Source organism: Danio rerio, chromosome 2, assembly GCF_052040795.2.
Source record: "Danio rerio strain M-AB ecotype USA chromosome 2, GRCz13ab, whole genome shotgun sequence".
In the NCBI taxonomy this organism is placed as follows: Eukaryota; Metazoa; Chordata; class Actinopteri; order Cypriniformes; family Danionidae; genus Danio; species Danio rerio.
Window position 1 is genome coordinate 51,209,241 of NC_141022.1, and position 27,098 is coordinate 51,236,338.

Here is a 27,098-nt window from a genome sequence, read left to right on the forward strand (position 1 = left end):
CAAGACAAGGCAAGAGAGTGATGGGGTGTGGCTGCTGTGCCGCTGTCTGATAAATGTGTCAGCAGAAGGGGATTTTGGTGCGGTCATGTCTAGATATTCAAATACACATTGGTCAGCTACATGTATTTTTGGAGTTGGTCGTGGCGCTTGGCTTGCTGCGTAATGCTCTGAAGTTTTACATTTCTGGATGAAAGATAGGCTCAACTGCCTTCATAAAATGATATGAGGGCGAATATGAAGAGTTATGAACAATTTTTCAGTTTCAAAACACACTGTTCAGAATATATGTTAATTAACAGTTTCTGTGTTTTTGATTCACTAGTGTTCTCCATTTATTTATGTGAATTGCTTTATGGAAGCTTGATCTCTGCTCTGTCGACTTTTAATGTTGAAATTTCAACTCCAAGGTTTAACAAAGTGACTTTTATTGACATTTTAGTAGTTTGAAATAATATAATGTACTATATAGTATAATAAAATACTATAGAGCACAGGTGTCAAACTCAGTTCCAAAAGAGCCGCAGCTCTGCACAGTTTAGTTCCAACCCTAATTAAACACACCTAATCAAAGTAATTGAGTCCTTCAGGCTTGTTTGAAACCTACAGGTAAGTGTGTTGGAGCAGGGTTGGAACTAAACTGTGCAGGGCTTCGGCCCTCCAGGAATTGAGATTGACACCCCTGCTATAGAGGGACAAAGTCTGTAAAATAACAGAAAAAGTGCTGGCAGTTTATTACAAAGTTTGTGTAGCGTAATATACCAACCCAGGCTCATTCTAATTATGTACCCCTATATACATTTCTGTAGAGCGCCTTTTTTTTTTTTTTTGCAGTTTTTATTTTCGTGAATTCACCAGAAGCCACTGTGTACATTTTTTCAGATCTCAAATTTCTTTCACAATTGCCATTCACGCCTGCTGTTCTCACATAATCCACCAGAGGCCACTGTTGACTAACTGATTGACCGATTGACTGACCCACCCTCCTACTACCCAAAACGCAACCGATTGTGTTTTCAAAAGCACCAATTGACCCGCCCACCCTCTTCCCTAAAACCAACTGACAGTTTTCAAAAGCAATCCAGAAAACGAAAAGCCCTCGCCAGATTTTTACCACGTTTTCAAATTGAACCACATTCTCACTCTGTTATTTATTTAGTTTTTTTTTCTTTTTTTTTGCTTCTGTTTTGGTCTTACTCGCTAAATAGACAAACTGGTAAGAGCTGGAAAGCCATTTATATGCGTGAAAATGGATGGCGTCGTAGCAGCCCATAGCATTCTTTTTAAAAGCTAAGTGCAGCCATACGTACTTCTGGCTACATAATTTACGATCTCCAGAAATGTATATAGGGCTATATTTTCAGAATGTGCCTGTGTTGTAAAATGCAACACCCAGACACTATATCATTGTAAACTATAAAATGTCAATAAAAGTCTATTTATTTTTACTTTTTAAGGTTAAAGGATGTTGGGAAAAAGATCAAGGTCTCATAATGTGATTAAAAAGCATAAATAAATGGGGAAAATAAATAGATAAATAAAAACTTGAATGATAAAATACAGAAAACTGCTTATTTACAATTTTTTTTACATTGCACAATTACAGCATAGGCTCATTCTGAAAACGTAGCCCTATATATACTTCTGGAGATTGTGAATTATGTAGCCAGGAGTACATATGGCTTCATTTTGTCTTTAAAAACGAATGCTACAGGGCGGTATGATGCCTTCCTTTTAGCACTAGCAGCTAACCACATACGTTCGTATGGACAGCGTTCCTGCTGGTATCAGCTTATCCAGTGGCTCGCAGCATACGCCGACGAACTGGAGATGCAGAGAGGAGCTGACCACGTCGACAGGGTTTGAGTCAGGTAAAAAAAAAACGGTTCTAGAAAGCAGGTAGAACAAAAACAGAAGCTAAAAAAAAACAAGTAAATAACAGGGTGAGAATGTGGTCAAATCTGAAAACACGGTAACATCAGGGGGCTTTTCCTTTTCTGGATTGCTTTTCAAAACACTCATTTAGGGAAGTGAGTGGGCTCTGGTCAATCAGTGCTATTGAAAACAGTATGGATTAGGTTTAGGGAAGAGGGTGCGTGGGGGGATTGGTCAGTCAGTTAACAGCGGCCTCTGGTGGATTTACGCGAGAAGAGCAGGCGCGAATGGCACTCTAGAGAGAAATTTGATATCTCAAAAAGCATACACAGCGACCTCTGGCGGATTTGTGAAAACAAAAACTGCAAAAAAAAAAAAACCTCCTGGGATGTATTTGGCGCTCTCCAGAAATGTATATAGGGGTACATAATCAGAATGAGCCTGGGTTGCATAATTACCACCTCAGGCAGGTGTAACACAGTTTTAGCAGTGGGAAAGTTGAAAACCTGTCCAAATGTTTTGCTGTAAAACTTAAAGAAATACCATTTATGTCTTGACAGTTCCCTAAGGCAATCATTGTTCACAACGATGTTATTGTTTCACTTAGACATCATGGGGGAAAAAAGTAGGTTGTCTTGGTGCAGTGATCTTACTCACAATGCATTATTTATCATTTCTTAGTTCATGCACTGTCAGGAGATCAGAAGGAGGGCGTTTATGTGAGAAAAGCACCAACAAATGTAGAAAAAGTCCATGCGCATGTATTCAATGTGCTCATTTATTCATCAAGACTCATTTATAATTCATATTTCATAATGATTTCTGTCCTGTTCAGAATGATTGTGCTGCTAATTATGCGTTTGGAGAAATCAGTGTAGGGTTATTTATCTGTTTTATGCACATGACTATGACACTAATCGGAGCTGTGAACTATTTCTAGACGTTATGGTGAAAGCATCTGAGGTGGAATTTAATATTGCTAATAAAGTCTAAATATAGGGCTTTGAGTGCATCAGCGTTTCTGTGCAGAGGTCAGCGGCAAACAACATGGGCCACTAATGAAGGAATGTGCCAGCAGGCGACTATTTTTCTTCTTGCGATTTCTACTAAGTGCTTTAATGAGATTTTTTTCATGTCTTTTTTATTTTAAATGTCACCAAATTTGCAGTAGTGTGGCAGCTTTTTTTAGTATATACAGTGTGCAAGCTTTTATGTGTCAGTGCATGAGGGGCTATAATATTTATCAAAATGTTGACAAGTTATTACAAATTATTATGAAAATCGAACAATGCATTCTTTCATAACAAAGATATACAAGTAGACTTGTTTATAAATTTGGGTTGATAATCATTATCAAGTGCCAGATACAGTTTTTATGTTACCAAAATCCCAATATTATCATTTAAGTATTATAATCAATACATTAGCCTGTAAAATGCAGTGGTTATGCATCTTCATTTAAAATGACCTTCTAATTTTCAAGGGCTGTATTGCTGTTAACCTACTGGTCCAGTTTTCGATTATCCTGCCTAAACCAGTGCCATTTAGTATTGCTTTTAAACTATATTACAGTTTAATAGCATACTGTAAACTAATAGTACAGAATTAATTGTTGTGCCTTTGTATTTACACTGTAATTTAAATTCCTTTGTATAGCAAGTTCAAGTTCATTTATTTATAAAGCACTTTTAAGAACAGCCACAAGACTGACCAAAGTGCTGTATAAAAGACAGAGTGAAATAAAACAACAGATTATAAAAATTAAAAAATAAACCAACAGAAACAACTGAATAAGTAAAAAATATAGCAGTAGAAAAGACTATTAAAAAAATATTAAAGGGCCAAGCTGAACAGGTGTACCAAAAGTTTATACTGAATTAAATGCTAGATGCAGTTCAGTGTGTGACCACAATATCTATCTATCTATCTATCTATCTATCTATCTATCTATCTATCTATCTATCATCTATCTATCTATCTATCTATCTATCTATCTATCTATCTATCTATCTATCTATCTATCTATCTATCTATCTATCTATCTATCTATCTATCTATCTATCTATCTATCCATCTATCTCTCTCTGTCTGTCTGTCTGTCTGTCTGTCTGTCTGTCTGTCTGTCTGTCTGTCTGTCTGTCTGTCTGTCTGTCTGTCTGTCTGTCTGTCTGTCTGTCTGTCTGTGTCTGTATCTATATATACATATATATGTATGTATATACATCCCTCACAATTCTGTCCTTTAAATTCAAATATTTTTAATAGTTTTTTATTGAAAGAAGAACAAGGGGAAATAACACATACAATGATTTGACAGTACTTTTTCTTTTTTTGTTACATTTTTTTCCCATGAACAACCCCACCCCCCTTCAAAAAATAAAATAAAATAAAGAAATTAGATGAATTAAATGATAGTACTGTGAGGAAGTATTTAACATCAATGTTTGCCCATTGAGTTTGATTGCATTATCTTTTTAAGCATAGACCTTTTAATCTCCCTATTAGTTTTAGTTTGGGGGAGGTGTTGTGCCTTTTTCAAAGAATGAGATCATTGGATTCCATACTGTATAGAAACGTTTAGTGGGTCTTCTAAGAGAGTATTTAATTTTCTCCAATCTTTAAAACAGCATCAAGTCATTAAACCAGAGTAAAAATAAATGGTATAAGCGTTTTGATAATTATTGGACATGTATTTTGTTCAAGTACTCCAAAAACAGCCATTTTAAAACTAGGCCTATTGTCTTTAATATACGCCTGGTACAGAATCTTAAATATAGTTGTCCAACAATCAAATAGTCTGGGGCATGCTCAAAGCATGGAGCCAAATCTGCTTTAGCAGAATGTAATCGCTTACGTGTCACTTACATTTGTGTACTGTATATCTTGGAAAATCTAGCCTTACTGTAGTAAAGTCTGTGGAGGACCTTAAATTAATATACGCTTAAGCGAGTACAGGAGGTTGTTCCGTTTACTCTCAATAATGCATTGTTCCAGGTTTCCTCTGAAATATGCACTTCCAAATGCTTGGACCATTCTGCATGGATTTTATCTAGATTAATATTTTTTATTGACATTAAAGTGTTATATATATATTAGAAATGGTTCCCTTCAAATTTAAAGGAATATTTGAAATGCATCCAACCCTGTATTATTAATTTAATATTTTTAATAGGAAAGCTATACAATATTATATTTGTGCATATACATTAGTCAGTACTGAAGCCTAATCTGGAGCTTATCTAACAAAATAACTTACGATAACGCTCCAAAAACTAGTGTAGCCAAATTTATATGTTATAGAAAAATATTAAATACAAATTTAAAACAGGAAAATTCAAGAGAAGCAAAAAAAAGGAAATATTTAGTTGAAAATTTGTCGTTTGAATTTTTTTTACAATGGTTTATTTATTCATTTTTTTCAGCTTAGTCCCTTTATTAATCCAGGGTCACCACAGTGTAATGAACCGCCAACTTATCGAGCATGTTTTTACGGAGCAGATGCCCTTCCAGCTGCAACCTATCACTGGGAAACATCCATACACACTCATTCACACACACACACTATGGACAATTTAGCCTACCCAATTCATCTGTACCGCATGCACCCGGAGGAAACCCACGCGAATGCAGGGAGAACATGCAAACTCCACACAGAAATGCCAATTGACCCAGCTGAGGCTCAAACCAGCGACCTTTTTGCTGTGTAGTGACAGCACTACCTGCTGCGACACCGTGCCGGTTTTAAATTGTATTTTTTTCAGTTTCTAAATATGTTTGGTGACTAAAGTATTATTTTAATAAAAATATCTGTTTAATAAACCTGATTGTTTAAATGCCGATATTCACTGAGAAATGGAGAAAAATATTTATTTTCATATTTATTTATTTATTTATTTATTTATACAACAGTTCGGTCCGGTTGTCGAATCTGATTGGCTCATAGCCGTGATATATTTAAGTAATATCAGCACCCGTACAGCCTCTTTACCCTTTGTGTATTACTCCGCCCACATATAGACAGCAAAAAGCAGACACTACAGATCTAAAGTTTATAAGATGCTTGCTCAGCTGTTTAACTGTCAGCTTATGATTTGAATCCAACGTGGTAGAAAGTAGTTCCTCATACAAAAGGGTTTTTGAGATTCTCCATGTTTGATTTTGTTTTTATATACACAATTATACCGTCAAAGTATAAACGCAACATCACACTTGTAGAAGTGCGATATGGCTGTATATCGGCACTGGTGGGGGCACATATCACTCGGCCTGCAGCCTCCTGCCAACGCACGCCTCCCCCAGATCCGATATACAGCCATATCGCACTGCTACGAGTGGGATATTGCTCATATATATATATATATATATATATATATATATATATATATATATATATATATATATATATATATATATATATATATATATATAGCAGTATTACATTTAAAAAAAACCAACAAACAAATAAAACATTATGCATAATGTAGGACTTTTATATAATTAACAAATGAATAACAAGTTCTAATTTTCTAATTAATAAGATCATAAAAACAAGCTTGGTTAGTTTTTAGTTGTTATTTAGTTGAATCTCGTTGCGGCCGGAAGGTGGAGGAGGGTAGGCCGTAAGTCTGCAGGAGTGCAGTTTGAGGCCCTGCTATAGATGCAGTTCACTGTGTGACCACAATATCAATATTAATCAGTAAATATACACAAATATAATCACATAATCATAATAATCCCATTAGGTTCTATGATTCATTCATTAATTTTCCTTTGGTTAGTCCCTTATTTATTAGGGGTTGCCACAGCAGAATGAATCACCAACTATTCCAGCAAATGTTTTACACAGCGGATGCCCTTCCAGCCAACCACAACCCAGTACTGGAAAACACCCATGTCCTCTCACACACACACACACACACACACACACGCACGCACGGACACACACACACACACACACACACACTCATACACATACAGTCAATTTAATTTCTTCAATTCACCTATAGTGCATGTATTTGGACTTGTGGGGGAAACCGGAACACCTGGGGCCCGTTCTTTGTACGTGGATTACTCAGTTAGCTGGATTTGGATATTGACGATTTGACACGATCCAGGATCGTTTCGTTCTTCAAAGCTGATCCGAGAGTTGTTGTCATAGCAACAGTTCTGCTGGGTCAAACCTGATCGGGAGCAGGTTCAATTCATATAAACAGGATTAGATCGGCTCAGTTCAAAGATAATACAGAAAGTATGTTCCGAATTCTGATATTTTCTTACAGTAGTAGTTATATACACTTGGGAAAATGGTACATATTTTTAACTATATATATATATATATATACTATATATATATATATATATATATATATACTATATAACTATATATATATATATATATATATATATATATATATATATATATATATATATATATATATATATATATATATATAAAGTTATAGTTATTAATAAAATAAATTAAGTTATACATATTAATAAAACTTATGCAATCTGCACCCTCAAAATGAAAGTACAAAGACTGCCACCTGGTGGTGCAAAGAGAAAACTTATTGATTTTAACTTTTTAGATCGCTTTAGTACAAATTGTGTATAATAGAAATGCACAATATGTGACTTTTTTTAAAGCAATAATACATTTATGCAGTCATAAACATTTTGATTGTTAATATGCCAGTGATTTGATGCTTCACAAAAGTTGCAGACGCCTTTACCAATATGAAACTGCTTTTGTAAACAACCAGTTATTTTTCACACCGATTAAAAAACGGCTACTATAATAAAGAAAATACTTTCTAAATGTGGAACTAAATACACTGATTTGCATAGACATACATGATGTATACTCTTGACACATGAAAGTGTAAAGCCTGCAGCCGACAACAAATGTGTTAGATTATTGCGTGTCATATTTAACAAGCTGTTTACTGCTAATTTGATGTAATTTTGCTCACATGGATAATTGAATATTAATCAGAGGATGTCATTACGCTGCTGTGCCGTCAGCCAATCGTTGCTTCATGATTTGCATGATCATGATTTCGAGGATCGATAGATCTGTCGTTCACAACTCACGAAGCGATCCCAGATCAGTTTATCCAGACATTCTAATCTGATTCGCAAACTTGTTTGAAGAACCAAATTAGCGAGAGATCAGTTATCAAGATTAAAAGATCCCGGATCTGCCAAATAATCTTAGATCATTTAAGCGAGGTACGAAGAACGGACCCCTGGAGGAAACCCACGCATACATGGGGAGAACATGCAAACTCCACACAAAAATGCCACCTGACCCAGCCGAGGCTTAAACCAGTGACCTTCTTGCTGTGAAGTGACAGCACTACCCATTGCGCCACCGTACTGCCCCACCATCATAATTATCAACCAAAAATTAAACATGTCTTCTTGTATATCTTTGTTATGGAAGAATACTTTGTTCAATTTTCATTGGTGCCCCTTTATTATGTATTTACACACTCCTACATTTTTTAGCTTAAGAGTGCATTTGGTTACACATAAAATCATACCCTGCAAAAAATGAGAGAGAGAGAAAAAAGCATGACAGTGGTATTTGAGTTTCACTTTATTTTGTCTAAGCAGCGGTCAGTTTCATGACCTTGTGAATAAGAAACAAATGTGATTTTGGGATCCAGGCGATTGTCCTGTCTTGCATGAACTCAAAAAACAGCTGTGAATTTCTCTAGCACTTTCCACAAATAATCAATCATCAATCACCATCATCAGGGCAAATCAAAGAAAGAGAAGTCACGCATCGGACTGCATCATTTCCCCACAACACATTCTTTTTCTCTCTCACACAAATCCCTCTTCTGCTGAGCCCGTAGCCTTCGATCCACATGAAATGGTTCTCCTTGCAGAAACACAGAATCCTGATTTTATTTTGTGTGAAGCTTGTTCATTTGTCAGCTTTATCAATAGTGAAGCTGTCCATGTGATTGACGGGTCGTCCTGCTGCATCACACCACCTGATTCTGCATGTAGGCAATAATATCAGACCCAACTCACAGCTAAAACCCAACTCAGCACTGAGTTACAGCAGGCCTGAAAGAAATGCTAACGTCCTTTTTATTAGTAATGATCATTAGATTTTAAATTGTGCGTCTTTTTTTGTCATAACCAAAGGTGTGAAAGCTAAAAGCTACTAAATTGGTCCAGAATTACAAGAGGGAAAAAGGAAAGAGTTAAATATAATATGATTTAAAAATACTTGAAGTAATTTAAAATATAATAAAATGATTTGTAATAGAAATGCAAGAATTACATGGGACAAAAAAAGGGAAAAGTTAAATATATTCTTTGAAGATATTGTTGGACATGCGCTTAGAAAAAAAATGCTTTGCTTGCTTAGAATTTGACTCTTGTTTGTAGTCCACATATCTAAAAATTCTTGAAACGAAGCATTTTCTAGACAAGCAAATAATATTGTCTTAGGTTTAAGAAATATTATGTCAAAATTAAGTGAGTTTTTCCTTAAAACAAGCAAAATAATTTGCCAATGGGGTAAGCAAAATAACCTTGTTTTTTGTTTATTGTAAATTATTTATCAATCCATTATTTATCAATCATTTCTGTTTTATTCTTTTTTAGAAAACACTATGATTAAGAAACCACAATGATTGAACTTCAGAAAAGGTAAGGAATCAGTATTTTATTTCAAGCAATTGTTTATATTAACGCTTTTTTTTTTAAATTTACTTTTATTTGAAATTTGGAAACAATATTAACAGATCTTTATAAATAAATTAAATATAAGCATTTTATTCAAACATTTAACTAAGAATTCCAGAGTTATCTAAATTCTCCCACTGACAAAATTGGCATTGTTGTTGTTTTTCTTCTGAACCATTTTACCTGTTAATTAAAAAACATAAAACAATTTTCAAATTTATTTAGTAACACATTTTTACTCTAAATTTGCTTGTAATTAATGAACTCACATTAATGAATTAACCACTAAATTTAGTTTGAACCAGAATGACTGAAATAGTATTTCCTTGTAAAAATATTTAGCTAAACTTTGTTTCACTTATTAATTATTGATATAATCGATTTTGTGTACACTGCAAAAAAACTTAGTTAGAATTTTTATCTTGTTTCTAGTCCAAATATCTAAAAATTCTTGAATTAAGAAGCGTTTTCTAGACAAGCAAATAATATTGTCTTGTTTTAAGAAATATTCTGTCAAAATTAAGTGAGTTTTTCCTTAAAACAAGCTAAATAATTGTCCATGCATGGGGTGGGCAAAATAATCTTTTGGCAAAAAAACAAAACAAAACAAAAAAAACTAAATTATATTGCATGTCTTAATTTCTGGTTTTAAGAATCTTTAGATATTTGGACCAGAAACAAGACAAAAATCTAAACAAGAATAGCCTTTTTTTGCAGAGTAGAAAAGAACCTAAGTATTCTTGAAACCTAGGGACACATTTAAAAGGAAAAAATGCAATTTAACCCAGACATTTCACAAATAAAGAGCTTTTAAAAGATATAGAAAGATAAAGATAAAAAAGATTTTAAATTTCTGTCTTAAAGAGTACATTAGGTTACCAAACACCATTTAGGGCGATTGTGCAAGCTTGTTAAGTCATGTTATATAGAAAAACATGGTCTTAAGTAAACACATTATTTAAAGAGGAACTGTAATTTATCACCCACTGTTTACACACTTGTATGCCAAACTCAACTCTCTTTGAATAAAAATACCCTTTCTTTTGGACAGGAATACAATAGCTTTCTATGTTATTCGGTTTTCTATTGTTTTTTTGTTGTTGTTGTAGTAAAAATGCATTTTAAGATCACCTCAGGAAAAGGCTGATTTTTTTTCTCCACAAATTGGACATAGTTTGTTGAATTAGGTTCTTAAGATTTGCATATTCATTTCATCCGCATCTGGTATGAATGCATCATCGGTCCTTTAAAGCAGTGTTTCTCTACCACGTTCCTGGAGGACCACCAACACTGCGGCTCGGTCCAAAATTGCCTACTACTCAGTAGGTACTGCATTTGAATTTGAATTCACTACTCGACCGTTCTATACAGTATGAATATGAGCAGTATGAATTGAACTCGGACCTACTACATCCGCCATTTTGTCATCATCACATGACCTATGCATGTCAGTTGTGTCGCTTCACTACCATTCATGAGTTCTCTCACGATGCATCAGATTTTTTAGGGTGAACTGTTGATCATTTCTCTTGGTTCTTTGGTCCCGACCAAAAAATTATACATTTATTCCTGGACTGCTTTGCTTTTCAAAACCAAATCTAAAGCTACCAAAATTTTTAAATAAAATTCACAGAAGTGTTATGACATGTAGCGAGATAGAGAGAACACACGCAAGCAGCGGTAGATTTTCACACTTTGCCCCGGAGGGTGATTTATTTACAAGAGTGCTGAGAGTGTATCGCTCGGTCTTCTGGCCGGGAAGAGTGTAGGGCTTCCGGGGTAAAGGGTGAGGCCGTGCAGGTAGGAGAGAGAGTGGAGATGGTCAGCTGCTTGAGTCCGCTGTGGGAGAAGAGACACACATATCAGCCTGGGAGTCATTTGAGTAAAAATGAAGCTCACAGTCTCTGGGTTGGTCGCTGCTTATATCCATGTCTCTGGCTGGGTCTTGGCGGCTTTGAAATGTCTCCTTGTATCTGTGTTTGCACTCAGTAAACAACGGTGAGGAGTGGTAAAATTATGACCTTTTGGCCAATCACAGTAATTTCTGTTGAGCACATAAACACAATACTCAAATGTTAGCAGGAAATTAATGTTTTTAAAATTACAGTAATGATTGGTACCAAAAATTCCAGTATCACAACAACACTACTTTGGTTATGTCTGGATTTTTGTCAAGTTTTTTTTGTGAATTGACTGTCGTCAGAGCGAGCAACAGGGCAATCACACCAGAGATTGATTTTATATAGTGGCTGGCTCTCTGCAGCTCTCACATGGTCATCCACTGAAGCTAAGCAGAGCTGGTCACTACCTGGATGGTAAACCAAATAGGAATACTGCTGCCAGAAGAGGTGTTAGAGAGGCCAGGAAAAGGTGCTCAACCTTTGGGCTGTGTGGGTCCTAACACCCCAGTATAGTGACAAGGACTCTATACTTTTTAGTGAGCATCATCCATGACCAGATGAGACGTTAAACTGAGGTCCTGACTCTCTGGGGTTCCTTAAAAATCTCAGCACGCTCTTCGATAAAAGAATAGGGGTGTGTCCCCGGTGTCCTGGCCAAATTTTCCCTCTGGTCTCTGTCTATCAGGGCCTCCTAACCATCCCCATCATAATTTGCTTCATCACTCTGTCTGCTCTCCACCAATAAGCTGGTGTTCTGGTTCCATCCAGCTGGATGTTGCAGACTGGTGGTGGATGAGAAGATGTCCCTCACCATCTGTAAAGCTCTTTGAGTACCCAGAAAAGCGCCACATAAATGTAAGGAATTATTATTATTAACCAAACACTATTAACAATTTCCGGTCCCACTTTATATTAAGTGTCCTTAACTACTATGTACTTGCATCAAAAAATAAACACAATGTACTTACTGTGTTTATGATGTATTTGAGAACACTTGTGGTGCTTTTGAGCTGGGATAGGGGTTGGATTATGAACAGGTTTGGTGGTATGGGTAGGTTTAAGGGTGGGTTAAGGTGTAAGGGATGGTCAACAGTGTATTTACAAATGTAATTACAGAATTTAGTTACAGATGTAATTACTTGTATTTAATCAAGCATAAGTACACAGTAAATACATGTATTTACACAATAAGTACATTGTAACAAACTATTAATTCCTATGTAAGTACTTATCAGTTAAGGCCACTTAATATAAAGTGGGACCCAATTTCCTGTAGAATCTACAGTAACTTACTGACAGCAGTTCGCTAGTAACTTTCTGTAAATCAGTTACAGCAAAAATACTGTATTTACATTTACAGAACCATCTATCTTGCTGTATATACAGTTTTGTATTTTTTTTTACTGTAAGATATACAATCATTTTCACAATGCGACTTTAAAAACAGCAACATACTGCATAACTGTCCTACAGTAAAATACAGTTCATATTACAGTTAAATACTGTGTAATTTACAAAAATCGTTAACCGTGAACATACAGTGTGTAAATGCATGCTTAAACAGAGGTAGAGAATTGTTTCTTACCGGAATTTAAAAGTAACTGGCATCAGGCTTTCAAAACCCTTTGCTTCTGTAATCTATTCATGCACAACTGTAGTTGTAACCTTATCCTGGACTTTTTGAAGCCCTCACTGCCCTCGGGTGTTGATGATAACAGTAGAAATTTCACACATTGCATCATCTGATCACACAGGTGATGTCACCGCACTATTAAACCCACAGTGTGTTTGGACAGTGTGTGATGAAGGCCTTGGTGTCTCAGTGTGTGGGCTGCGCAAATGACTGTCTTTAGCTCAGCTATTTTGTGGGCTGTTGTTTTCCTGTTGTTTTGTCTCCATCTCTACACACAGAGCGAGCGAGTGAGCGATAAAACTGCTAGGTTGCGCTTGCTGTAATAGACAAAGGCGCTCATACTTTGTGACATGTGAAAGTATCATTTGGACCCTTTTAACAGGCAAGTAATAGATCTTGTTCCTATTGCATTCGTAAACATTAAGTATTGATTCAGCCCTGTATACAGTTGAAGTCTGAATTATTAGCCCTCTGAATTATTAGTCCCACTGTTTATTTTTTTCCCCAATTTCTGTTTAGTGGAGAGAAGATGTTTTCAACACATTTCTAAGCATAATAGTTTTAATAACTCATTACTAATAACTGATTTCTTTTATCTTTGCCATGGTGAAAGTAAATAATATTTGACTAGATATTTTTCCAGACACTTCTATACAGCTTAAAGTGACATTTAAAGGCTTAACTATGGTAATTAGGTTAACTAGGCAGGTTAGGATAATTAGGCAAGTTATTGTATAACAATGGTATGTTCGGTAGACTATTGAAAAAAAATTGCTTAAAGGGGCTATTAATTTTGACATTAAAATGTTTTTAAAAAAAATAAAAACTGCTTTTATTCGAGCTGAAATAAAACAAGTAAAACTTTCTCTAGAAGAAAAAATATTATCAGACATACTGTGAAAATTTCATTGAACTGTTAAATATAATTTGGAAAATATTTAAAAAAGAAAAAAATTCAAAGGGGGGCTAATAATTCTGACTTCAACTGTATCTAGTTTGATATAAGTTGTTTATGCTTCAAGATTAAAAAAAAGTACTCCATCAATGACTGAAGCCAAAAAATTACAGGGTCCATTAAACAGCATAAATTTTCAATCATTAATTTTCTTGTCGGCTTAGTCCCCTTATTAATCCGGGGTCGCCACAGCGGAATGAACTGCCAACTTATCCAGCAAGTTTTTACGCAGCGGATGCCCTTCCAGCTGCAACCCATCTCTGGGAAATAACAAATTTTCAGTTGATAAATTTTTAGTGGCCAAAAATTCAGTACAGCTCTAATAGGATGATGAGCCTTTGCCACAACACTTAAATACAGCGAAATTGGACCCCTCCGACCATACACGTCAAACATTTCAGGGGAAGATGAGAGGTAGCATAAATAAATAGGAAATAAGATACATTGGGGGTAAAAAAAGAGGTTAAAAAAGCCCCTCCCAGACTGTCCTTAAAGTAGGGCAATACCAACCTACTTTTAGATTTTCATTGTTGCACATCTTGCTGTGTGATTGGCTCTTAGATCAATATAGACTAAAAAAGTCCAGAGGATATCAGTGTTATTGACAAATTTTATTGTGATTCAATATAATATAGCTTATCGTCCCGGTCCTAGTTCAAACAACTTATTTAAAAAGAGCCAAAACAACTCAAGAGTTGACAACTCAAGAGAGAGACAACTCAATTGTTTTGTATTCAATCCACTTCATTTTGTAAAACCTAGTAAGTCAACTTAATTCCTGCATGTTGTCCCAATGTGGAATTTTTTTATAGTGTAGGTTGCACCCTAATTTTAATAAAGTTCTGAAGGTTAACAAGCCATTATATTTGTAGATATGGCAACAAAACAAGACCAGTCAATCTTTTATTTCCTGAATTACTCCATCTCTTTCCTTCAGTGGTAATGACTCAGGTCTCTGGAGTTTGTTTTTCTTCTTTTCCTTTTCTCCTAACCCTCCCTCCCTTATCCTTCTCTCTCTTTCTCCCTCATCTTTTAGCGCGTGAATCCTATAAGCAGATAATGACATCCCAATAGCAGGCGTTTGTTCTCGGTCTGGGCGTGGCTCTCTGCTATTTTCAGGCGCTGTCATGTGATTGGCTCGATGAGGGTATAATTATGTCCATTGCCTGGGAGAATTCCCTTTCTCCCTCTCTCTTTCTCGTACTCCTTTCTTTCAGACGGCTGATGTTGTGTCTTGTGGTTGTTAGACTATAAATGGTGACTCTCCTGGTGTATAGTGAGCAGTGTAATGGCCTTGTAACTTGTTTGTTTCATTTGATTGAAAAAGGTGATGTGCAGTTTGCAACACTTAAGTGAAAATCTAAACACACACGGGCAGACCATTGCTCATGCTGGGTGACTGCGGTAAACAAACAGCTCCTCTTCCATAAACATGCAGCATCACTGTGTGAGTGCAAGTGATTGCATGCATCCATGCATCGTTCATTTGTTTTTTGCATCCGTCCTTCCATCCGTCCATCCGTCTGTCTGTCTGTCTGTCTGTCTGTCTGTTTGTCTGTCTGTCTATCTATTTATCGTTTATTCCATCCATCCATCCATCCATCCATCCATCCATCCATCTTTCCATCTATCTATTGTTCCATCCATCCAATGTTCATTTGTTCGTTCCGTCCATCCATCCATTAATCTATCTATCTATCTATCTATCTATCTATCTATCTATCTATCTATCTATCTATCTATCTATCTATCTATCTATCTATCTATCTATCTATCTATCTATCTATCTATCTATCCACCTATTGTTCCATCCATCCATTTTATCTATCCATTCATTTATTCGTCCATCATTTGTTTGTTTGTTTGTTTGTTCGTTCTATCCACCCATCCATCCATCCATCCATCCATCCATCCATCCATCCATCCATCTATCATTTGTACATTCCATCCATCGTTTATTCATTCCATCCATCCATCCATCCGTCTGTCTGTCCATCCATCATTCTGTCCATCCATCGTTTGTCCACTCCATCCATCCATCCATCCATCCATCCATCCATCCATCCATCCATCCATCCATCTTCTCTTTCATTCTATCTATCTGTTGTTCTGTCGTTCTATCATTCTATATATCTATCGTTTTATCTATCATTCTGTCATTCTATCTGTTCATTCATCCATCCATCCATGCATTGTGCCATCCATCTATCCATTGTTCATCCATTCATTCCATCCATCCATTTATCATCTATCCATCACCTTTTTCATTCTATCTTTCGTTCTATCGTTTTATCATTCTGTATCTAACGTTCTATCCATCTGACATTCTATTCTTCGTTCTATCATTCTATCTATCATTCTATCATTCTGTGATTCTATAATTCTATCTGTTTATCTGTCAATCCATCTGTCTGTCTGTCTGTATAATTATATATCTTATTTCTGTCTGTCTCATGGCCAAGTCAAACTCAGTTTTGCAAAACTGTTTCATGCAGAAAGTACAAAGCTGAAAATAATTCACGTTAAACATGTATTGACGGTAGAGTGTCTGAAGAGCACAAATGCTGGCCACTGTGAGCATGACTGAGCAGATCTGTCCAGTCACAGCAGTCCATCAGTGTCTCTATCATTCAGTCATATCTGCCTTTAATCTCATTGGTCGAGCCCAAATGACATCACAAGCTGAGACCTTCATGATTTTAAGAATGAAGCGAGCGTTGTATAACAGACGTGAACAACATATAAATGTACATTCATTAACTTTGTGGGAGTGATCGTCTGGGAGCAAGAGAGCGTGAACAATACGATTATGTCAGAATAAAAAAATGTGTATTCCCAAGACGGCTTAGTCTTGTCTGGTATCTTCCCCTGCCTCACTGTTTCTCTCTCCCTCAGAGTCTAATCCTTTTTTCTATTTACACAGGATTAAATTCATAATCAAACGCATCCTAACAGCTGAGATGAGTCAGACAGCCATCTGGGGCTTTGAAGTTTTGTGTGCTATGATAATTAGAGCCTTTCTTTAACTATTTGGAAAGAAACACAATTGTTTATGCAGTTGGGTTTTATTTATTGCATGATTTATGCACTGTAGATCTGTGACTATTGCTGTGTTGACATCTCATTTAAAGTGGAGGCTCAGAAGGACTTTGTGGGTGTGTCAGTACAACACAATGATTATAAAAATTATACAAATAAATAAAAATATGTGTGTGTGTATATTAAGGGTGTGACGAGACGCCTACTCCACTAGACACGAGATTTGCTCCAAAAGAATGAGACAAGATTTTTCAACAAAGGCTCTTTCTTAAAACGTAGCCCTATATACATTTCTGGAGATCTCGGATTATGTAGCCAGAAGTAGGTATGGCTGCATTTCGTCTTTAAAACAAATGCTACGGGGCGGTATGATGCTGTTCCTTTTTGCACTAGCAGCTGACCACTTACCTTCGTATGGACACCTTTCCTGCTATTGCCAGTTTTTCTGGTGGCTCACAGTGTATGTCGGCGGATTTGATACGCATAAAGGAGTTGACCGTGATGATGAGGTTGGAGTCGGGCAAAGAACGGTTCCAGAAAGTCAGTAAGATAAAAGCCAAAAAATAAAATAAACAAGTAAATAACAGGGAGAGAATGTGGTAAAATCTGAAAACGTAGTAAAAATCAGTCTGCTGTGAGGACTTGTCTTTTTAAGGATTGCTTTTTGAAACATTTTCGTTTAGGTTTAGGGAAGTGGGTGGGGTCATGCGTCGGTCGGTCGGTCAGTCAGTCAGTTGACAGCGGCCTCTGGTAGATTTACGCGAGAACAGTGTCACGTTAGGCGTGATGAAAACAATAACAAAAACGGAAACAAAAGATAGCGGATTCAAGTGCAGATTTTAATATATTAAAGTGCAAAAACAGTGAACAAAAATCCAAAAATATCAAAGTGCAAAGTAACAAATAAACAACAAAACAAGAAACTAAGACAGATAAACATGAACTAGACTATAGCAAGATACAAGGCGAGATCAGGAACAACAACTGGGAAAAACAGACTTACTGGGTACAAGAAAGACAAACGACGCGATGACAAACAGTGGTTGAATGACTGAATATATAGTCCTGGTAATCACGGAGAATGGAGACCGCTGTGGTTGTAAATCAGTGTAGATGACAGACTGGGTGTGTGCGCGAAAGAATGTATGGAAATGTAGTCTTTCCTGGGACGCTGTAGTGCCTACTGAGTCCTGGTGCACTACAGCGCCCTCAGGTGGTCACTGACGGATGTGACAAACAGAACTCGCAAGAGAAATTTGAGATCTGATAAAGCGAACACAGCAGACTCTGGCGGATTCACCAAAACAAAAACTGCAAAAATACGTACCTCCTTGGATGTATTTGGTGCTTTCCAGAAATGTATAGGGCTACGTTTTCAGAATGAGCCTAGGTTGAGATTTTTACTCTATTTTTAAGAAATCTTCAATGATGAATGGAAATGAATGTCTTTGATTTAACTGGGGAGAAAAAAATCACAAAATGCTAAAATATTTAGTTCATTGTTTTAAATCAACTTGTAACGAATGTTATTTTACTTCTATCTTAATGAATTATATGCTGTAAAGGTCATGCAATCACTGCAAAGCACTTGATTTGAAGCCCAAATCCAATCCTGTCTCCAATCTTGAATGGTAGTTTCACCTCACGCTCCATCATGCTAACATCACAACGCATGGACAACTTTTCAGCGCGATGAGAAATCTCGTCGCAATTTAATCTCTCAAGATCTCGAAATGAGATTTCGTCACACCCCAAGTGAATGTACAGTCAGAATTATTAGCCCTCCTTTTAATTTTCTAAAAATATATATATATATATATATATATTTCCCAGGTGATGTTTAACAGAGCAAGGAAATGTTCACAGTATGTCTGATAATATTTTTTCTTCTGGAGAAAGTCTTTGTTTGATTTTGTCTAGAATAAAAGCAGTTTTAAATTTTTTAAACACCATTTTAAGCACAAAATTATTATCCCCTTTAAGCTGTATATTTTATCAGTTTTATCAATAGTTTTATCAGTCTACAGAACAAACCATTGTTATACAATACCTTGCCTAATTACCCTTACCTGCCTAGTTAACCTAATTACCCTAGTTAAGCCTTTAAATGTCACTTTAGGCTGTATAGAAGTGTCTTGAAAAATATCTAGTAAAATATTATTTACTGTCATCATGGCAAAGATAAAATAAATCAGATATGAGAGAGGTGTTATTAAAACTATTATGATTAAAAATATGTTGAAAAAAATCTGTTAAACAGAAATTGGGGGAAAAATAAACAGGGGAGCTAATAATTCAGGGGGCTAATGATTCTGACTTCAACTGTATACTTTTAACATGTTAAATCATTATAAAGCAAACAGAGCGAACAAAGTGTCAACTGGTGTCATAAAATCACAAGTGTGATTTTATTTTAATGTGAATAGCCAACACTTATGGGGAATAAAAATCTCAGACCAAACTTTGTGAATTAATCTGTAAATTGATGCATCACAAACCGAAATGATATCGCCACCAGCTTAGCCAAAATTAATATTTCTGCAAAAATTCAATTCTGTGCATCCCTACTGTATTTAACAATGTCCAAATAAAAGAGAAAAAAAGTCATTTTTATTTCTTAAAGTATATAAGTAAATTTATTCTAACCCGTTTTGTAGATTTATTTATTTTTGAATAACTGCCTATTTGAGTATCTGTATCATGACATATTTTGTTAACATGAAATAAAATAACTTAAACAGACCACCTCTACTCGTACCAGCATATCCATGACACCAAGAGACCTTACAGACGTGGACCAAATGGCCAATAAAACTTCAATTATGAAGTCATCTGGTCTTTAACTGCGCTTTAATCGCATTCGAGTGATGACCGACCCAACATGAGGACAAGAAAATGGCTTTGTTACTTGATCGTTGTCGCTCTAGGTATCATCAGCGAGATGTCAGTAACTGCTGATGTGTCTGTTTTGAATCAAAATACTATGTTCTAGGGCTGCACTATACTGGGAAAGTCTAATATTGCTTTATTTTGTTAGTCTGCGGTATACATCGGTGAAAATAAGTATTAAACACGTCATTTTTTTCCTGGGAATAATATTTCTAAAGGAGCTGTTGACATAAAACTGAATTTTGGTAAAAAAAAATACAAACATGAAAAATAAAACAAAACTAAATTAAATAGTCTGAAAAATTAGTTATGTTTAATAACAATGAAATGACACAAGGAGAGAGTCCTGAACTACTGAAACAAATTAAATACTTAATATAAAAGGCTTTTTTTTGGTGACAGCAGATTGAAGATGCCTCTCAAATGGGGAATGAAGTAACATGCATTGCTAAGTTGTGAGTTTTTCACAGACTACAATAGATTGTAAAAATCTCGGTTTTGTGGGTGTCAAATTTGATCTTTATTTGTATTTTATACGGGATTTAAGTCAGGTGATTGTCTGGGCCATTCCACAGCTTGATTTTCTTTCTCTAAAAGCATTTGAGAGTTTCCTTGGCCGTGTTTTGGATCATTGTGTTGCTGAAATGTCCACCTTGGTTTTATCTTTATCATCCTGATAATGTAGATGGTGGACTGAAGCAGTTAATGTTCATTTACAATAATGAAGGGCAGAGGATTGCTGAAGGCTTTTGAGAGATTTTAGCTGCTGTCTGGGCTTTCACTGTCTTTCTAAACGTAGCTTTCTTCATGTGTTCAATAATTTTTCCCTGCTTTATTTCATTTTTTTTTTTAACGCATAACCTCATTTGTAAGCTAATAAGATTTGTTTTCTTTTTTTGCATATATGGATTTCTTTGGTTGTAACCAACATCTGGGGGAAATTTCAGGTCAACAGCACCTTTAGAAATATGTTTTCTGAGAAAAATAGTGACGTTCAATACTTATTTTTCTCTAGTATATTGCGATATGAATAAAATTTCATCTGATGACTTGATTTAAAAATAATTTAGATTTAGATTAAAATGTTTAGATTAATTAGCATAATTCTGTTGCATGGGGAGTATGTCTGCATTAAAGATAATAAACAAATTAAAAGCATAGATAAATACAATAAAGAAGTTATAATTGAAATAAGCAGTGTTTTATTGTTTCCCGAGTATAACAGCACACTGTAAAAATATCTGTTAATTAACAGTTTCTGTATTTTGTGCTTCACAACTGTTTTCGCTTTATTTACGATTGTAAATTGGATTATAGGACCTTGATCTCTGCTCTGTCGGCTTTTGATCTTAAGTTACTTTCATTGATATTTTAGTAGTTTAAAATTATAGAATGTCAAAGAAACAATAGAGAAATAATAATAAAATAAAATAGAGAAATAAAGTCTGTAAAAAAACAGAAAATTGACTAGAAAATTGACTAGCAGTTTATTGCAGGTTTTTGTAGTATAATATACGACACCAACCCAGACAATATATCACTTTAAACTATTAAAAATGTTCATTTTTCAATTTTTCAAATCTTTTAAGATTAAAATTTTTGGATGAAAGATCAAGGCCCTATAATGCAATTCAAATTCATAAATAATTGGGAAAAAATAAGAGCATAAATAAAAAAAAAACAGAAAACTGCTTATTTATGGATATTTTAATGGTTATTAAATAAAAAATAATAATTCAGTAAAATAAATAATTATTAAATTTACCTATTTCTTATGTCTGTTTTTTTTTGTTTTTTCTCAATTGCTTTATCACATTTTTCATTATGTAATGTTTTAGTTTGTAGAGTTTGGTAGCATATGATAAATAGATAACACAATTTGTCTTGCAACTAGGTCATATACCAATTTAGCAGACATTACAAACAATGTCAATATCAGATTTAGTTTATGGTGTAAACATGCATATACAAATGTTTGATAATTGAATAAACAGTTTTGAGTGTGATGGCTTACACCAGTGATTCTCAAACTGTGGTACACGTACCAATAATGATATATTCGCATGCAGGCTTCCTTCTAATGGTACATGGAGAAATCGCTGAATATTTAAAAAAATGAACACACTTTTAACCCGTTAACACGTACGATAACACCGATATGATCAGTAAATTGATTTGAATAGGTTAAACCTTTTATTTTATTTTCAATTTTTTACGTTTGTTATGTATTCTATCATTTGAAGCTAATTTCCCCCCCATATTTGTAACAGTTGTTGGGGGTGTATCCTGTTTTTTTAATATATATTTTATATGTTGACAGGTTTAGTTTAATCGGTTGCTTTTCTGACACACAATGCCTACTCTAACACGCAGTAAGTAGATCTAATTTAAGTGTGTAAATCCAATTCATATATTTAAAATACAAGTTAATGTTTAGATTATAAAGATATACAAAAGAGTCATGTATAGATACAACATTCGTTTCAAAATTGATCAAAAATAGTTTATACTGTATATCAATATACACATAGCCTATATTTATATAGGTCCAAGGAACATTTAAGTACAGTAGTTTTCTTTTTAATTTTTAATTACATTTTAAAAGCACATTTTATTTAAACATTGATTTTTTAATTAATTAATTAATTAATTTGTTTATTTATTTATTTATTTATTTATTTATTTATTTATTACCTGTAAGCACTGTGCAGTGTTAATGTTCAAACTATTTATAATTGTTAAAGTGGCTGACAATAATGAATATTCATAATATTATGAATTAATCTGCCCTTTTTTGAACTGTGCAGAGCTGTAGCTGTTTAATTAGGCCTATGCTACTGTATTTCAATACTGGTCACTATGGTGGTACCTGGAGAGACATTTTTTTTCTAAGGTGAAACTTGGTAAAAAAAAAAGTTTGAGAACCGCTGGCTTACACAATAAAAAATGATTAAGAAGTTGTGAAGAGTTTGACAGTTTAAATGAGAATTGATTAATCAGTTTTGATAAACAAACCCTATGCAATTTGTTTCTTGTCCAAACTACAGACAACTCTACTTACCGTTTGCACAAATGCGCTAAAGCATTTGCAATTTGCTTAAATCAACAAGAAATGGCACTCTGAAGTGAACAAAAAAGTAATTGTTCAGAGATCTAAACTTATAATTTTGATTAAATAAAAAAATCAATCAAGAATTGAGCAAAAGCAACTGAGGAAAACTGTAAAAGCCTCAAATGCAATTGCACACATGCAAATGATAAATTGTAGTACAAACTCTACATTGTGAATCCTGCGTCGTGACTATTGCGAAATCGATGCTGAAACGAAATATCGTGCAGCCCTACTCTTTTCACTGGCAAATTGATGAAATATTATTAAATGCATCATGCAGCATCCTCATGTTGTTATAGATCGAGAGTGCGATTGGCCGATCATCAACTGCTGACCTCACATTCACAGTAGATGATTTGTACAGTATGTTCTTACGACTCCTTTTTTTTTTCTCCCCTGCCCGCTCTCCTCTATCTCTCTCCTCTCTCCATCAGCCGAACAGGAATGCGCCAGCTGTGAGCCGTACTGCAGTGCCAGGGGACTGTAAATAGGGACGGACTGAATGTGCTTCCTGTCGGCAAACAGCAGAGAGGACATACGGGACTGGATATGAGCGTCTCAGAGTCAGGTAAGGACCGCAGACTGTCTGTGTGCCATTACTCACAGGGCTAGACGAGGACTTCCTGAGCACCGCTGGCTTGGGGAAAGCTAATGGAATGGGGTATTTCACAAGCAAAGAATATTTGGCTTCCTGGTATTCCGAAACGTGCCAGGTTAGAAGTGAACTGGGAAAGATTTGAAATGAGGCATTGTATGTTGAGCACGCTCTCTGTGGTTCAATGCTTCTGGGGTAGCTTTGCGCCTTCATTTGTGCCTTCATTCATCATTTTATGTTCTGTCATTCTATGAATCACATCGAAGAGTCTTATAACCACCTTTGGTTGTGCAATAACAGCTCTTTTTAACAGATGTTTTTGTTTTAATATGTAGTGCTGGATTATATGGCTATTTAAAGGGTAATTCACTTTTGATGTTAGATTATTAGTTCAGATTTCTACCAACAGATCGATTGTTTTGGTGCCTTGGAGGACCACAGAATGCTGCTCTTATAGAGACATTTCATAATAAATGACAAATACAGGCTACTATTGGTACTTTAGGGTTCTTCTAAAGAGATTTTCATGTAGGGGTGGGCGATGTCGACCAATTTGGCATTGTACGATGTCTAATGTGAAACATTACGACGGACCATGACATTTTTGTCATAGGTGGCGGTGAATTTATTATATATGAATAATTAATTAATTCATAACAAATTAATTATTTGGAGCGTACAGTTTCAACTACCTGACCCACATAGTCTTTGTTTTACCCATAACCAAATCATAAATAAATAAAGATACTGTAAGTTACACACAAATTACCACCTCTCAATCACTTTTTTGCAGGACTCTGACATGAATAGGCAGAGTGATCTACTGTATGTTGTTCTAATGGCGTCAGATAGAGACAAGATTAATTAAATTTCACGGTACATCCTTGATAAACTTGTCTGATGTGCACTGCTCTCTGGGGTTTTGTGCTCAAAGCACCTGCTGACCACTGGTGCTTAGACGTGTTCAGACGCATATAGTGTGGACCGAGTTCTTTTCAGAAATGCTAGAAGAAACGTCAGTGTGGACGTGGATTGTTTTCATTGTCATTTTTTTGTCATGTCATTGTCTATCAACCCAATCCTATTCTCATGTGGCTCCTTTAATTGAGCATGGGCTGCTCGATTATGGAAAAAATCATAATTACGATTATTTTGGTAATAAGTAATCATGATTATTTAAAATGATTATCAGTGGGCCATATGACCAAAAAGTTTTGGAGATATATAAAGTGTTTCTCCCTGTAAGTAAGGTTGATAGTACATCATTACGTTTCACAAACACGGGAGCAGAATGGGACAAACTAACAAAAAGTACTTACATTTATGGAAAGGAAATAAATACAATAAAATACAAATATACTAATGAAACAATCTCTGCTTTCAGCATCTTCCCTGTAAGAATTAAACTTGATTTGTTTCCTATTAAAGCTAGAGTTTGTTCTTGTCTTTTGTTGTTTGATTAATAATGATAAATGCAGTCAGCAACATGAACATAGCATGCTGTCGCTTTAAGAGCTGTGCAGTTCAGTTTATGTTTTCGCTTTCACATGCCGTTTCATTCTTAACTCCTTATGTTCAGTTATTTTTTTATATCAAACAGGGGTTAATGTGATTAAAGCACAGCCCTAATTGAAACTGTGATTCTTACTTGGAACTTAAATTGTGGTATAAAGGAAATCATTAGAACAAGTCAAAGATTGTCCTTTGACATAATAAGAGTTTAAGAAATCTCTTTTTTCCTGCATATAGTTCTCATGTAAGACTATATGGTGATTTTGAGAATAATATGTTTTTAATGTTATGTTATTGGTTCAGACTGGTCAGTGGTATTTCCACTTACAGATGGATTGTTTTGGAATTCCAGAGTGCTTCTCTTCAGAATCACAACAGTAACTAGCTATTGCAAAACATATTACAGACATTCTCTTATGGAACTTTAGGCACATTTTAAAAAATGGTACGCTTTTCCACTATCATGTCGAACCATTCTGAGAACAGTCAGGTACGGGATCCACTTCTATTTCTATGTGAGTGAAAAGACCTGGCACAATTACAAACTGTTCTCATTCTGAAATTCTAAGCACAGTTAGACTGGTAGAGTGGACGTGACATCGTTACTGTGTTGCCTGGCAGCCACTTTCTTCATATTTTGCTAAGGGGAAGCACACTATTTATTGACTTATATATTTATTTATCGATTTTCAATGAAGTAAATAACAGATACAAAGGAGTCCCAAAGTAGAAATATCTTATAATCCTCTATGTTACTGCTTACACAACAGTTCTGTCTGGTTCTTGAGTCTGATTGTCTAACAGCCGTGCGCTATTCAGCAATATCAGAACTCGTACAGCCTCCTCACTCTTCTGTGTTATTCTGCCCACATAGTGTCAGCAGATCAATAAACTCACAACAGTTTGACAAATATTGCAGCTGTTGGACGACATAATGTACTTTTCAGGCATTTTTAGGCAAGAATATAGTTGTTTAGATCGCAAATATGAAGTTTACTCAGAATAGTGCCTATTTTAAATATTTAGAATTTCTGTGATACAACACGTCGGGATCCATCAGCCTGTCATACTGAGCAGAGCAAAGACAGTTGATGTTGTCCATCCACAAGGTGGTGATAGAGAACACATAATAAGCCCTTAGAGGAGAAAAACTTAAACTCGTAATTTCAAACTACAGCTGATCAAATCATTATTAAACTGGTAAGTGTCATTTTAAGTCAATCTCTTTTTTTTGTATGTTGTAGTGCTGTATTTATACTATAGTAAATGTTGTGTATTGCGTGTGAGATGGGACTTTTAGGTTGGCCTACTGTTTATTTCTAATGAATCTCCTGTTTTCATTACTGCAGACTAGTTCAGTAAACAGAAAAAAAGAAGAAATGCCCGCATGTGTTTAGCGTTTTTCCTTATCGCAAACACAACAGTAATCTGGTAGTGATTGCGTTGCTTTGGCTTTTTGGGGTTAATTATTGTAAATTCTTGATTGCATTCTTGATTAAAGCGCATTTTATGCCGTTCAGCCTTGTAATCTTAAAATGTCGGCAAAATCACCTTTGTGTCATCACATTAAACATTACGCTAGAGAATCATTTAAATAGCTTTAAAGTGATGTTAGTGAATGAGCAATGGTTTCTGCTGTTCTGACGGTTTAGCTGCAGATGTTATTGAATGGGGGAAGAAAGTAGTTCCTCATGCAAATGCATTTTGAGACTCTCCGTATTTGATTTTCTTTTTTACATACATGTTTATGCCATCAAACTGTTGTATAAACGCAATATCACACTCGTAGCAGTGCGATGTGGCTGTATATCGTTACTGGTGTAACACTAAGGCACGCACACCTCCAATCAGAGCCCATATACAGCCGTATTGCACTGCTACTC

At 35.2% G+C, this 27,098-nt stretch overlaps 3 protein-coding genes across 21 annotated transcripts in view; 1 reads left to right on the forward strand and 2 right to left on the reverse strand.

Annotated features, from left to right (window-relative positions):
* ftr05 (finTRIM family, member 5) overlaps positions 1-27,098 on the reverse strand; it is a 393,850-nt gene that overhangs the window by 191,608 nt on the left and 175,144 nt on the right. The gene's annotated exons all lie outside the window — the stretch shown is intronic.
* mbnl1 (muscleblind-like splicing regulator 1) overlaps positions 1-27,098 on the forward strand; it is a 163,677-nt gene that overhangs the window by 5,997 nt on the left and 130,582 nt on the right. For 13 of the 19 annotated variants that reach the window (NM_001441466.1, NM_001441465.1, NM_001441473.1 and 10 more), the window contains 2 exon segments: positions 9,499-9,543; positions 23,543-23,676. The gene's annotated coding sequence lies outside the window, so the exon portion shown is untranslated. 19 annotated transcript variants of the gene reach the window in all.
* LOC147837237 (uncharacterized) lies at positions 8,457-13,177 on the reverse strand. The gene is made up of 4 exons (XM_087241613.1): positions 13,066-13,177; positions 11,300-11,418; positions 9,718-9,762; positions 8,457-8,882 (listed from the first exon to the last, which is right to left on the reverse strand). Exons 1-4 carry the CDS (start codon positions 13,086-13,088, stop codon positions 8,704-8,706), a joined length of 366 nt encoding a protein of 121 aa, XP_087097739.1. The 5' UTR covers positions 13,089-13,177; the 3' UTR covers positions 8,457-8,703.

Bases quoted from the DNA above. Each gene is read 5' to 3' on its own strand.
- LOC147837237 (XM_087241613.1), bottom strand. From the start codon at position 13,088: ATGCCAGTTACTTTTAAATTCCG. The intron at 9,763-11,299 runs GTAAATAAATCA...TTTAATTAACAG, and splicing joins GATACACTCTCAGCACTCTT to GTAAAATGGTTCAGAAGAAA. The intron at 8,883-9,717 runs GTGGGAGAATTT...GCCTACATGCAG, and splicing joins CAACAATGCCAATTTTGTCA to AATCAGGTGGTGTGATGCAG.